General features: G+C 40.8%; 1 protein-coding gene across 1 annotated transcript in view; it reads right to left on the reverse strand.

Moving 5' to 3' along the window:
- Positions 1-5,415: 5,415 nt before the first annotated feature.
- The window catches only part of myh14 (myosin, heavy chain 14, non-muscle), a 28,435-nt gene continuing 21,322 nt past the window's right edge, over positions 5,416-12,528 (reverse strand). The window contains exons 34-44 of the mRNA XM_084556847.1: positions 12,419-12,517; positions 12,120-12,332; positions 11,848-12,009; positions 11,627-11,755; positions 11,435-11,523; positions 11,215-11,338; positions 10,909-11,117; positions 10,447-10,555; positions 9,744-9,916; positions 9,490-9,513; positions 5,416-8,926 (exon numbers count right to left, since the gene is read on the reverse strand). Of these exons, the coding sequence (XP_084412973.1) occupies positions 8,737-8,926; positions 9,490-9,513; positions 9,744-9,916; positions 10,447-10,555; positions 10,909-11,117; positions 11,215-11,338; positions 11,435-11,523; positions 11,627-11,755; positions 11,848-12,009; positions 12,120-12,332; positions 12,419-12,517 (1,521 nt within the window). The 3' untranslated portion in view covers positions 5,416-8,736. The remainder of the gene's footprint in view (positions 8,927-9,489; positions 9,514-9,743; positions 9,917-10,446; positions 10,556-10,908; positions 11,118-11,214; positions 11,339-11,434; positions 11,524-11,626; positions 11,756-11,847; positions 12,010-12,119; positions 12,333-12,418; positions 12,518-12,528) is intronic.

Below are 12,528 nucleotides of genomic sequence, written 5' to 3' on the forward strand. Positions count from 1 at the left end.
TCCAACAATGGGCCACTGGGTGTTGCTAATTTACAATATGGTATTTGGAAGAGAGGAAAGTAAATAAATAATTATAGATGTTGAGAAAATTAAGCACAATTAATAGCATGATTAAATATTATCCACTCACTAATAGTGTTTTATTTTGAATCGGACAAAGTTTTCAGTTTTATCCATATATTAGTCAGACCTACCTTTCAGTTTGTCTCTTCTCACTCTTCTTCAATTTCCAGAGCCAAACAGGCACAAAGTCTTCTCTGATAGGTCCTGTTGGGCTGGGAGGAGGAGCAGAGGTAACTCTAGAAGTGACGGAGGTCTTCTCACCAGGTCAAAGTTCTGCCACCGGTGCAGGGAATGTGTGATAAAACCTTTATCAGCCTGCCGGAGAGGAATCTGAGAAAACAGCACATGTGAAGAACGATACAGTAGTTACCGACTAAGCAATAATCTGCAGCCTGTCAAACTCATCCAACTCAATTAACCCATTGCACACCGCACATTGTTTTTATGACAGTGATCTATCATGGCTGTTATACTTTACCTTATAAGCAAGATCACTTGAGTAATTTTCTGTAATGTCTGTCAAACAGTAAGCATGACCTACCACGGATTTTGAAGTTGAAGCCACACTAGTAAGCCAGCAGCGTAGCCTTCTAGTTGGAAGCACATGTGGTGTCACTATAAATAGATGCCAGTCCTGCAGCAGTGGTTCCCTCCTTCGAGTAAAACACAAAATCCACAAAATCTTGACGATATGATGTAGGCAAAGGGTTGTGTTGTTGCATTAAGAAGCTAGGTTGATGGTCAGAAAGCAGTTGTTGAAAGAAATTGAACAAAATCAAAAAAATACAGCAATTTACAAGTAAAAACAAGTAAAACAACAGTCCTAATATGGTAAAAATAGAAATTACCCAACTTTTTGTTGTATGTTGTGGCACATTTGTACCACTACCAAATTATACTTTTAAAATCTAAATCAGTAATAAGGAAACAAGAAATTCAAATGAAAATCTCTTTAAAAGATCAACAGCAAAATGTGAAAATTGTGGAAACGAAAATGTATAAAATTGAGGCCCAGTATCTTTATTTTTCATTTGAGTAAAAAGGACAGCCTATTCACCCACCTGCTGCCATAGATATGTAAAATTCTGTATTTGGAAGGTGTGCTATTGAATTGTAAAGGTCAATTAAAGCCACTAGCAACCATCTTAGCTCTTCCCTCTGAGAATGTGATAATTAGGGCCAGAGTTTAAGCTGATCAATTAAGGCCTTGTTAACTGCCTCAACTGGTGCGTTTGTGTCTCCCAGCATTTAACAAGCTGCTTTTAGTGTGGCACACAATGGAGACGTGTGCCCACACTTCCACAAGTGGTTGACTTCTCAGATAATTGCCCCTTTCTTTTCAGAACCTCTCATCGTGTCTCACTTCCTCTCCCGCTATCAATTTGTCAAGTTGGATTCCATTCATGCTGCTGGACAAAAAAGGGAATTTGTGCATTTGCATTGAGCGCCGATGTCGCTTGAATTAATTCGTACACACACGGGCCGGACAATGCGTGCGCACACATACATCAACACAAATCACCACACCTCTCTCTGAAGCAGCCGCCTCCTCAGTCCTCGGGGCAGTTTGTAGGAAGATCCTGAGAAACACCACAGCCTGCAGAACAAGAGGTAAGAAGGATATTCTGTTTATTATATGTAATAGTGTTGAAACTATACAGAACAGACCATTCATTTCATCTGTTTGTATTTAATTTTCTCATGTCCTGTCTTTTTTAAACCTGATCTTTCATCTCACACTTACTCAAGCACTGTACCTGTGTGCAATTCTGAGGTGAAACTGCATTTCAGAGGAAACATTTGCTTCTCTACTATTGTTTTACAGCTTACATTATTACATTATTACAATATTAATCTACATATTTAATGTTTTACATGCACTGTACATTGTGTTAAACTTGTCTTCAAAAAATCTCTTTGCTGCTAAAATATATTTTTTCCTCAGAACATCTTACAGTCCCTTACAGTTAAGTAATGTAATATGTCATTGCACTTCTTTTGCTGTTGCAGTACATTTACTTTGGTAGGATTTTAAGATCGAGACTTTTACTTTACACTGTTCAAGTATTACTCATGTAAATATCTGATTTAAATGAAATCATTAAATTCAGTTCACTCAATTCTTGAGGACTTCTGATCCACCCTCACAGCTTGAAGATAAATGAGCGTTTGAATTAGAGAATCCTAAATTATTAATTTATAATCTGTGGATACCCTTTAAAAAGCAAACCCACCTGTTTAGATTTACATGCATGTTCTTATATATTTTTATTTATGTTGTCTTCACTCCTCTTGAGCCTGTATTTGAATTTCTGCCTGCGAAAGGCGCCTTATGAATAAAATGACTTACATTTCTCAGACATGCGACCACCCATCTCTGTGAGCCTCGAGCCTGGGTTGGAGCGAGGGGTCCCATGGGGGCGAGACCTCTACACCTTTGTAACTTCAGCAGCAGGCCACATGATGAGGACCCTGCAGAAGCCCCGGAAGAACCGCCCGTCCAAACGGCAGGTCAACCACCGTCGCTTCCTGCACAACATGATTCAGAGGTGTGTTGGCTCGTCAAATAAAAACTGAAGAGAGAGCGATCCAAGCAGTGGCATTTTAAATCCAAGACAAATCTAAGGAGTCAGACATTATTTTATCTTCTAAAGTGTATTACCTCTTCAGGCCTAATCTGAAAATGATTCTTCTCTTGAGAGGAGTACTTGATTTTAAAGGAATAGTTTAACATTTTTGATAAACAGGCTTATTTCCCTGCTTCAAGAACGATGATACCTGCATCATATCTACAGAAAAGAAAGAAAGAAAGAAGAAATAGAACTAAATCTGCTTAAGTTGTTGTCCACATCAGGTTCCCTGGCAAACAACAGAAAATTCAGGAAGTCAAGGCATCCATGTAGTAGATAATCCAGCTTTTAAGACAATAGGTCGGTTTAAAAAGGGTGAAAATACGTGCTGGAGTTTTCCTCTTCAGACGCCCTACAATTCAAATTAAACAATCTGATAATTATTAATTAATTCATTGAGGAATGGCTTCACATTTTAAGAAAATATATTTATTTGCCTTTCTCCACGTGGCTAAGTTGATACCGCTCTCGTAGGAAAATGAAGTTAGTGGCCCGTTAGCTTAGCATAAAGACAGTGGAAAGCTAACAGAATCTGTCAACACCATGAGGTTACCTGGCAGTGCACTCATCTAAGAAATAGTCCAGCATATAGACCCAAATAAAACCACAACATGTTGGTTTACAACTTAAATGACATAAACGTGGATGTTATAAAGAAAATATAATGTGTTACTGACAGGCAGACTGTGTTCATTTGGACAGCTTCTGCAACGCTAAGCTAATTATCTGCTAATACTTTAGCTTCATATTCACTACACAGACATGACAGTAGTTCTCTAATTGGTTAGTTGAAGTTATACATGTTAGAAATGTTGTGAACTCCTGTCTTAAGGCGTCTCAGCTACTGTCTTGGCTTTTCATCTGTTTCTTTGATCTGTCTCTGTCAACAGAAAGTTTGCAGACATAGAAGCAGCAAACCACCGGCTGGCGTCTGCTCTTTATGTGAGCGAGGAGGACAAAAACACGTCTTCTTTGCCGGGACACAAGCCAAAGACGCCTGATCGGTCAGGCAGCCCGTCTCAAAGTGGCTGTCTGCAAGATCCAGATAAATGCGGTGTTCACAAAGACACAGACGGCGTCTCAGAGTTGAAGAGCGACGCCTCCACTGACTTACGTGAGGTCAGTGAAAAGAGACAACCAGACTTGGGGCATCTTTGTAAACGTCATCCCAAATCACAGCCCTCCACCTGCATAGCTAGAATAAACAACCAGAGCAAAAGGAGACAGAAAAAAGACAGCAGAAGTCAAAGACTGGTTGAATTCACATCTGTGAGCTCCCCAAAGGGTATGGACTTCTACCATGGAGCAGAGCTGTTCCATAATGAGTATTACAATGATGAAAGTCAGTTTAAGGCGATTAACGGTTTCTCAGAAGACACTCAAAATGACTCCAGTTTTATCCAGTTTGCCCAAAATGTGGACACTTCCCTTTCCTTTTCTCCAGAGCTCTCTCCATTGTCTCTTGACTCCTGCGACCTCTCAATTCAAATGTTCACCGACGTCGGAGCCTGCACACAGGCTCAGAGGAGCATCACTGACATTGCTGAGGGTCAGCTGACTGACATAATGGATCTTTTCAGTGTTGGCAGTAAGGATTTGGGAGGCTGCATGGACGTAGAGGCCTATTTCGAAAGTATTTGCGCGTGCCAGGGCGATGCTGGGCTTGAGATCGGCGCTGGTGACGTTACATTTGCAGACCAGTCAGACAGCTTCACCGAAGTGGAGGACCTGCAGTGTGAGGGAGGTGATTACGGACAAGAATATGGATACAGTTGTCAAGGAGATCAGGGACTGACCGCAGACCCCTTCCAGAGTAACCAGAGGAGCTCGCAGACGCAGAGACAAAGAGCACACACAGCAGAGGAACAATTTAACAGTTTGAAACCAACTCAAAGTACAGATGTAGCCCAGAACCAGCTCCCCACCTCGATCACCTACCACTACAACGTCACACAGATGCAAACATACCAGCGTCCCCAGCCGGAGAGCCACTGTATGCTGCTCAACTGTGAAAACAACCTGAACTTCACACCATTTGAGGGTGTTGCTCAGTCATTCTCCGCCCCTCTTCATAATCCAGAGCACCGTCCCATACCAACACCGCCTCATGAGGATGACTGGCTGTTCACTGACATCCTAAAAGACAGGAAGTCACCCAGCTACTAGGAAAATAAGCTCCCGTCATTATTGAGATTGTTACTCATATGATTAAATATTCAACAAACTGGTGAGTCATGCATCAACGCCCATAGTGACACATGATCCTGCAATGTTTGATCTCTTCCATAATTTATAGCAAAGGTTAAACACGTCTTTGACTTGGTGCATCGGTTTGTTTCTAACAATCAGTGTCGCTGATAGTGATTTATAACAGGCAAATGTAACATTATCCTACATTATCTTCTATGTTATTACAGGTATTCAATCAGTGGAAATGACCCAATACCATAAACATACTTATTTTAATTTGTGGCCCTCTCATTTTGTACCAATGTGTTTACAATATGTTCAACATGTGAAAGTGTCGGTCTGTGTATTAATAACAGTATTATTGTTGCAGTATGAAATTTTAACGGCAAACATCCACAATGTAGATAATAAACAATATATAACCCTAACTCCTGTGTGCACTTAATGTAGTCTGTGTGCTTATGGGCGTTTGATGGTGCTAGTGGGTGTGGACATCCACTCCAGTGCAAGAGAACACACAGACACAAAGAGATCAAAACCAACGACATATATTAAAGTTAACCCCAGTTAGATGTTTTATAATTACAGCATCATTAACAAAAAAAAAAAAAAGGCTAAAACAATAAAACACATTTCCAAAATGTTTCAAGTTCCACAGTAGCCACGAACAAAACACAGAGAGAAAATCAACACCTTAGAGAAGCACCGGCCTCGTTTCTTGCTACAGGTGAACAGAACTGACCTCGTTCCAGCGGCTCAATCCATGTGTCGTCAGATTTTGGTCTATGTGAATACAGTCGGCACGTTTTGGACGCTGATATGACGTACTGAGATCAGAACATTTAAGTGAGAAGTTCAGAGACAGGTTGTATCGCGGTGACACGAGATGTCAGCTCATTTGGCTTAAATGCTATGCCGGTCATTTTGCGATAAATTACAACTTGACAGAGCTGTAGTGTAATGTTCTGACGACTCTCATCTCCACTGGTAGTGTGTAAAGTGCAGCATTTACACAATATCTTAAAAAAAAACACAGCTTCAAACAGAATCCTTTGCATATTGCTAAAATTAAAGAATTACACGAGAAAAAAAGAGAAAATAAAAACCCTTTCATCGGGCGTTAAATATATGTCGTCAGTATTCTTTCTTCACCTGTCGCCACCTGTGAATCATGGTGAACTTAGCATGGCAAAAAAAAAAAAACATGAATACGCAGGAGATGACTGTAGAGTACATGCTTATTGTTTTTTCCAGTGCAATTTATGCCTGTTAACTTAAAACAGAAGGAAGAGGAGGGAGCAGTGATGAACCCTGATTACTGAAAACTATCTGCGTAATCAACGGTAAACACCAAAAGGATCATTGATCCTTTTCCATTATAGTATAGACAGATAATAAAAAAAACAACATTCATAAAAACTATCACTAGTTCAGCTACACAATCTTTAGTTTTCAGTAGTTCCAATTAAAAGTTAAAGCATCTTTGACATTCTTCTTATTTTAGTTTGCTGTTTGGGAAATTTGCTTCTTTGCTGAGAGTTACATGAATAGATTGGTGCCATTGGTTAAGGTTTGTACAATTAATAGAAAGGTACAGTCAGCAGCTAATTATCTCTCTAGATCATAATTAACAAGTTCTATCTTCGGTCCACACAAAATTAAGAACAACACATTGTGGTTTTATTGAAAATCATGTGCAAGACCAATTCTTAGTCAGAAACAGCGGAGTCAAGAAATAGCACGGCACATCATTTGCATGTAAAACCACAACATATTGTCTTTACAACGACGTTTTTGTGCAAATTAAAGATAGACACAGGTTAACTTTACATTTAATGTAGTGACAAGAGACTGTTTCTCATCTAACTACATCACTATCAGCAAGAAAGCAAGTAAGTGTATTTCCCAAAAGGTCAAACTATTTCTTTAAGCAGTCTCTCTCTACACCAAAAACATCACGTTAACTTGGGCCTGGACAGAAGCTGTGTCAGGCATACAAGTGTGACAGAAGGTCATAAACAAAAATAAAATAAAAAAAAGACCCCCATCTTTAAGAAAATAGAAAACATATGCTGAAGACAGTTGAGATGATCTGAAGAAAACAACCTTTAAATCCAGTTCTAACAGCAGGGTCATCGAGGTTATACACAGATAATGTCATTTTGAGTTGATAGCTAGCTTGGGTAAAAAACACATTTATTTAACTTGCCATTTGCTTCATAAAAATGCATTCCTCAATGTCTCCATTGTCGTTTTTTTAAATCTAGCACTATCAGTCTATGAAAATGCGTTGAGTCTGTATTATCTTCTACACAGGGTTTGACTGAGTGAATTCTACTCATGGTATCCAGCACAATCACTGGATGACAGCAGAAAACCCGACCAACCTTCATCTACTTTATTCTACAGCTACTCTACGTTTACTACAAATTTAAGTCCCTTTTCTCATCCATACGCCCACCGTTTGGTTAAACACAAAAGCTTTGTTTGATCAATAATTTACACAAAACTTAATCAGTAAATCAAAATTACAGTGTACAAGATGCTTGTCAAAATAAAATAAAATGATGTGTTTATCAGTCTAAAAAATTTGTTCTGCTTTGGATAAAAAGATAAATTAGGTTGGTTCTGGTTGCTGTCGTAGACAATCCATAAATGTGTCATTTCTTTTTCACCCCAGGCCTTTCATGCAAATTCACCTCCGAGACCTGGCGCTGTAACGCTGACAGAATCCATTCCACGAATGTAACCCAGTTCAGCCTGACTTCAATACCAGCGGGAGCAGAAATAATCAGACTAACATGCTTCTCCCACAAGACTGAGTCATACAGAAAACAAGCAGTGATCAATAACTTAAGTTCGTATTTGATATAAATTATACAAATTCAAATTTCTGACACAATATGTTAAGACTTTAGTTTAAGAAACTATCTAGTACTACCTACTGCATTGTCTAACAACCTACTGTTTCTAATCTATAGAAAGGGATTTATCATTTAATACAACCTTAATACAGTTTGTCTGCACGTTGGCTGCTTTCTATGGTCAGTTGTTTGAGTCACTGTAATTGTGACCATTGACATGAAAATGAGAACTTAATGCAGTGCATCCATCACTTTGTTGTTAATCATTCCAGTTTTGATTAAATATTGGTTACTAATTGTAATTCCTGTTACGCTAACTCAGAAACTGTGCAGTGCTTTCCAGATTATTCCAAATTTCATTTCTGTTAAAACGTTAACTGACAAACTAACCCCTTGCATTTAAAATCACATTTTCACTTAACACACACTCGTAAAGAAGGTGTTCTATGTGTTTATTTGACTATTGTCATTGGCTCTTTCATGTAACATGAATATAGATTGTCTTTTCAGGAGTATTTTCACTCTCCAGTAGCCCTTTGTGAAATTAGATTCATCCAATCCTCAAAGGGTTAAACATGGCTTAGATTTAAAATACCTCCCACTGTAAAAGACATGGCCACCTTATTTGTTTCTGCTCTCTAAGTACTGTACAGCATCATGACATTAGTTGACAATTCACTTTCAGCTTCTGGAGATGTAGTTTAGTGTTTCAGAAGTGTAGTGTATAAATTTCTTTATGTTACAAGATAAAAATCATTTCCAGTTGCCTCTTTGTAAAACATCATTTTTACATGTTTTCTGTACTTATTGAGAAAAACAGAGGCAATATTTTAAAAGAGCATCAATATATCAGGGAGGTTGTTTTATAGTTATAGTGCCTGATGTATGCATTGTATGTTTACTTCTAAAACTAGTGTAGTTATGTGCTGTGTGCGTGTCCCTCCTTCACCCCTGAGCAGTCGAGGCTGTGGGAGGCTGATGCCTGGGTTTCACTCCGTGTTGTTGACGCTGTAGGGCGGCGGAGGATCCAGGCTGTGTTCCGAGGACGGAGTCGGGGTCCCGGGGAGCCCGGAGGAAGGGGTGGGTGAGGCAGGGGGCTCCTCAGAGTCGGAGTTCTCCAGTGAGAGGTCGTCAACAAGAGCTCTGCGTCCACGCATCGCCAGAGGCAACGGAGCACGCCTGGACAAGAAGTCAGAGAGAGTTAAAGCATGTCCTGCTGTGAACCAGCATGAAGAAAAAAGACAAAGAAGCAGTCATTGCTTTTGAAAACTACTAAATATAAGTAATTAAATAACAATGTTATCTTTGCTTTTAATTATTCTTTTGTAACTCAGTAGTTAGATCTATAAATTGCCGGACTACCAGGCTCACAAAACGACATGTTTTCATGTCTTTTGTTTGTTGTAAAGTGGAAACGACAATTTTACTTTTGACACAGCCAGGTTTCCCCTTGTTTTCTGTCTTTATGCTAAGCTAAGCTAACTCTCTGTTGGCTATAACTGCATATTTACCATACAGACATTAAAATGGTATCAATCTTTTCTATCTTTTACCATGAAAGCTACATTTCCGCTATCCTGGTTTGAGAAATAAACAGAATTCATACAGACAAAAATGCATGAAACACATCTAACACATAAATGTAATGTATGTGTACTTAGAGACTTCATCTTTCCATGCAGAGACACATTATGGTGTGAAATAATAGAAATAAAAAAAATACATCACACACAGTGACCTACTTATCTGGTCTCCATTCAGGGACGCTGAGTGTTGTTGTGACGCACACAGATGGGTAATGTGTCAGTGTTAGATGGACACAAACGGACACAACATAAAAGTAAAGCAAATCATATAAAGTTAATGGGGTGTTAAAAACAAACAAAACAATAATGATCACTCAAGCACAGAAATGTATACGCAAGCATACATACACACACACACACACACACACACACACACACACACACACACACAAGTTCCGATGGCTGCTTACCTGAGCTGGCTGCGGAGCGAGCTGATCTCCCGTGTCATGGTCTGACTGCTGTCAGAGAGCTCCTCCAGCTCTCTCTGCAGCTTCCTCTTTTGAGCGTTGGAGCGAGAGTTCTCCTCCTCCACCTCTTCAAGCTGCCTCTTCAGCTGCTTCAGCCGGACCATCGACTTGTCCAGCTGGCGGACAGAGGAGAAGAGAAGGGAGGAGGGGGAGCAGTGAAGAGGAAGAGGAGGAAAGGGACATATTGCAGAGGTCGGGGCGAGACGTGAGATGGGAGGAAAGAGGGGAACAAGAAGAGAGAGAGAAGGGACAGATTAGTCTGGGAACAGGACGACTGATAGGAATCAGGATCCAGATTAAATTTAACAGATTATTGTTGATGATGTTTTGGCAGCAGAGTCAGTGTCTGGCTGAGAGATTTATTTTTCGAGTTGGAATACATTCTACCTTCCCAATAAACACAGATGCCGGTGCCGGATTAGGATTAGTTTGGACTGAGCCGGATAAGTCACTCATTTTAGGATGATTTTTTAACACTCTCTTTGTGCCTTCGGGCACAATTAGAGCAGCAAGCTTAGCTGACCTGACCTCCATACAATGATTATTTAATGCTCTGTCACTTGCTATTGTATTTTGTGTGTATTTAAAGATAGTATATTGTATATGTGGTTGACCTGCTGGCTGGTGTTAACATTCATTTTCTTACCTGCTCTCTGTACTGGTCTGCATGTCTCCTCTCATCTTCTGCCTGCATCATCACCTCCTTCAGTTTCTTCTCCGTCTTCCGCACCAGTTTGTTGGCAATGGCTCGTTCCCTGTGGGATTGAAAATGTCAATATAATGTATGTTATCAAGGTAAACCACTACTATTATTCAGCGTCTGATTTCATATTCATGTTGTGATTTGTATGGGCCTCCTTGTGATTAAAATGTTACTTACTGAGGATCCAAACGCTTTAATTTAAGAAGGATAAGGTATGACATGAAATACTATACTTTGACAAATGGGGAAAAAAATCATCATCCTAAATCAAAGTTTTATGTGTAATACTATGATGCCTCTGTAATAATGTCTTGTGCAAGTTTCCTCCTAAAAAGAACAAATATGTAGTTGAAAAATAAAACTAATAGGAAGGTTATTAACTGTACTAATGAATGTTTTTCTCACTGTCTTTCTTGTTCGAGCTGCTCCTCCATCGAGTCGATCTTAGCCTCCAGGGCGGCGACACTGAGCCTGTGTTTGCCCCTCACTGCTCCCTCCATCTCTGTCAGCCGGGTCTTCAGCTCCTTGTTCTGTCTCTCCAGCTGCTCCCGAGCCGCCTCCGCCTTCTGGGCCAGTGTCCTCTCCCCCTGCAGCTGTACGGTCAGAGTCTCCACCTGCAGCACAAGCAGAGCAGTGATGAGAGTGAACGCATCGTAAACACAGTTGAAAACAGACCAACTTGCGGATATGTGTGTCTTCCATCTTCCATACCTGTAGAACGGTCTTTCTGTGCCTCTCTGCCATCAGTTCAGAGTTAGTCTGCTCCTCTTCTAGGTCCTCTTCTAGCTGACTGACTCGTGACTCTAACCGCCGCTTCTCTTCAGACAGTACATTCCTGAGCAAATGCACAATTTTAGTAATGGAAAAACAACAGCACATTCCAACCAAATATCAATAATCAATAAAATATATCAGAAATAAAGTGACTCACTTTCCAGAACTGCTGTTGACCATCTCATCTGCCATCTCGTCTCTCTCCTGCTGGGCCTGTCTCTTCTGCCTGTCTGATACAGCCAGCTCCTGCAAGGAGAAATGAATGCAGACATAAAAGTCAAGTAAAGGCGTATAAGAACCACAGTGACTCTTGACATCTCTATAGGATTATTTATGCAAACACACATACCTCTGTGAGCTGAAGGACTTCTGCTTCCAGGGTTTGGATTTTCTTCTCGTTGTCTTTAGACTGTACGATCACCTCGTCTCGAGCCAACTTGGCCTCATCTAACTCGCGCAGTAGTTCCTTCATTTGACCCTGTGGCGAATACAAAGATATTTTATAATCAAGTACATTTGCAGGTACAGAGAATGAATGTTTACATGAGTGTGGGTGGATTTCTGTTTCACCTGCAGCCTCCGATGCTGCTTCACAGCCTCTTCTTTCCCACGAGTCGATGCCTCCACCTGCGCCTCGGCTTCCTGCAGCTCTGCTTCCAGCTGCTTCTTGGACGACACAGACTGAGACCGCTGACTCCTCTCCTCCTCCAACTGGATCTCCAGCTCCCTCACCTGGGATAGAAAAGAGGACATAAAAATATCTGGGTGACTTGTGGAAAGAGGAAAAGTCACACAGACATCAACAAGCAGCAGTGCTTTCCTGTCTCCCTCCCTTTCTCTACCTGTTTGCTGAGGGCCCTCCTCTTCTCCTCTCCCTTCTCCTCACTGGTGCTGAGCTCTCTCTCAAACTGAGCCTTGAGCGCCTGCAGGGTGACCTCCAGCCTCAGCCTCGAGTTCTCTGCCTCCGTCAGCTCCTCTTCCAGCTCCTGTGTCTGCACTCGCAAGTTCTGGGCTTCTGTTTCTAAAGTCCTCCGGGTCCTCTCCAGCTCATGGACCTAATGCAAAAGAAGATAAGAACCACTGACTCACTGAGGACTGAGACTGAGAAATAAAAAATGAATCCCACAAGAAAGATTCTTACATTTTTGCCGACATCATCTTGCTGGTTTACTAACTGCTCCATTTCCAGACGGAGCTGCTTGTTGGCCCTCTCTAGCTCCTCTCTTTGGTCTTGGGCTTCCTATATAAAGG

This window comes from Chelon labrosus (assembly GCF_963514085.1).
Source record: "Chelon labrosus genome assembly, chromosome: 12".
Lineage (NCBI taxonomy): Eukaryota > Metazoa > Chordata > Actinopteri > Mugiliformes > Mugilidae > Chelon > Chelon labrosus.